Source organism: Conger conger, chromosome 4, assembly GCF_963514075.1.
Source record: "Conger conger chromosome 4, fConCon1.1, whole genome shotgun sequence".
Classification (NCBI taxonomy): domain Eukaryota; kingdom Metazoa; phylum Chordata; class Actinopteri; order Anguilliformes; family Congridae; genus Conger; species Conger conger.
The window spans coordinates 77,914,109-77,916,010 of NC_083763.1; the positions used below are offsets into that span (position 1 = coordinate 77,914,109).

The following is a 1,902-nucleotide window of genomic DNA, read 5'->3' on the forward strand; positions in this document are numbered from 1 at the left end:
TGAAGCCAATCTATCAAGCCACTCTTAGAGTTCGGTTTGTGCTATAACAACAGTTTTAATATAATACAAATGTATGTATGTATGTATGTATGTATGTATGTATGTATGTTTGTATGTATGTATAAAATAATAATAATAATAATAATTATTATTATAAAAAAATAATCATAATAATAAGCATCATCATTATAATAATAATTTGATTCATAATAATAATCAATAACGTATAAACGCACTGATTGCACAGGTAGATTCGTATCCTATGCATCTTACCGTACCCTTTTTCTTTTTGCTTTGCGGACCGCTGTGGATAAGAACGTTGCAAACTTGCAACCTAACCAATGGTGTTTTGTACGCCATTTAATAAAATCTGACGTCTAATAACGGCGTCGTGTCGGTTTATTCCATAGATCTCTGTTGATATATAAAAAAGAAAACTATAAACACCACTGATGTGTTAAAGAAAACACGGCGTTCCCGTGTTTCGCGGGGTCACTGTGCATACCTGCAGAACAGGTGACGCACCTGTCGCTAGCCCCGCCCGTGAGACTGCCACCATAGTTCCTCCACTCAGGAGGAAACGGCCGTTGAAGTTGTGATTCCGTCGCTTCGTGTTTTGGGGCGATGACGTATGCGCGAACATCAAAATGTTGATTTGTGTTAATTTACTACATTCATTATGTAATGAGCAGCGAAGAGGACGATGCCACGCTCACAGAACGTGACCCGATAAACCTGGACCGGCGACGCAGACAGAAATGAAAGTTTCTGGGAGTTTTCGCTTCATTGCAAGCGTTGCATTGGCCGTTGGACTTTTGTCTCTGGTGAGTAATTCGTTTGCTTCCTTTGGTTAAATTTGACCCAGGCAAGAACGCCGCTCTCGTTTTACTTGCGTGTTGATCAAGTGTCAGCATATGGCTTCAGCAAACATTTGCGAGGTTTTAATCAGTTAAATGAACTGCTATTAAAGTCTTATTGACCGTCTGAGACCTTTTGCGTGGCCGCTTTGCTGATGATCACTTTTTGGAACATTATGCTGTGCAATAGTTTCTCATTCTCTTCTGTTTCGGAGTATTGCAAACATTTTAAAAAGCGCGTCGGGAAATCATTACAGATAATCTTGCAATTGCTAATAAACTCTTAATTTAAAAATCGATTCATTTAATTACATACTGGCACAGTATGTAATGAATGACATAATTTAATTTCGGTTGTAATTTTTTTATTTATTGCGGTTGACTTCCTTATAAACGGTCACCGGTAGCCCCCATTCTGTAGAGACGTGTGTGTTCTACCGCTGCTGCCATTTGAATGTCTTTCTCGGCCGCACTGCCGTCGGCGCCCCGGTGCTAACTCCAGCCCTGTTCCAGGCCCAAGCCACGCAGGACCCGGCGGACGTGAGGGCAGCGGACCTGGTCAGGTTTGGCAACGCCCCGGCCGTGGTGATTGACGGGTATGTCCTGTCGGTGGTGTACCGGTGCTCACGCCCGTGCGTGGTGCGGGTGGAGCTGCTGGCCTCCTCCGGGCCGACGGCGGGGGCGGCCATCTTGAGGAAGTCCTGGACGCGCCGGAAGCAAATGGACACGCCGCGGACGCGCTCCCTGGTCCTCCGGCTCCCCGACGCCATCGCGTACAGGCAGGATTACTTCAACAGGCACGCCGTGGACGCCTCTGGCCTCACGCTGAGGGCCTGGCTCCAGCACTTGGAGGGCGGTGGCGGCGGCCGTCCCCATGGCGATGGCGGGTATCAGCAGGCGCGGGCGAGCACCCTCACACGGGTGGCGTCCCTGCCCCCCCCTCTGCGCCCACTCAAGAACCACAGCAGGAGCCCCTCCTGGGGGGCGGAGCTAATGTGGCAGCTGACCAATGGGAAACAGGACAGACAGTGCGTGGTGGAGTCTG

The 1,902-nt window shown here is 48.2% G+C and overlaps 1 protein-coding gene across 7 annotated transcripts in view; it reads left to right on the forward strand.

The window, feature by feature from the left end:
• The first annotated feature begins 415 nt into the window (after positions 1 to 415).
• Positions 416 to 1,902, forward strand: part of LOC133127119 (protein sel-1 homolog 3) — a 23,388-nt gene continuing 21,901 nt past the window's right edge. For 3 of the 7 annotated variants that reach the window (XR_009708588.1, XR_009708589.1, XR_009708593.1), the window contains exons 1-2: positions 416 to 824; positions 1,371 to 1,902. Coding sequence is in view for 1 of the 7 variants with exons in the window: in XM_061239779.1 (XP_061095763.1) it covers positions 759 to 824; positions 1,371 to 1,902 (598 nt within the window). In the remaining 6 variants the exon portion in view is untranslated. The remainder of the gene's footprint in view (positions 825 to 1,370) is intronic. The other 4 variants (XR_009708591.1, XR_009708592.1, XR_009708590.1 and 1 more) reach the window with 3 other exon arrangements.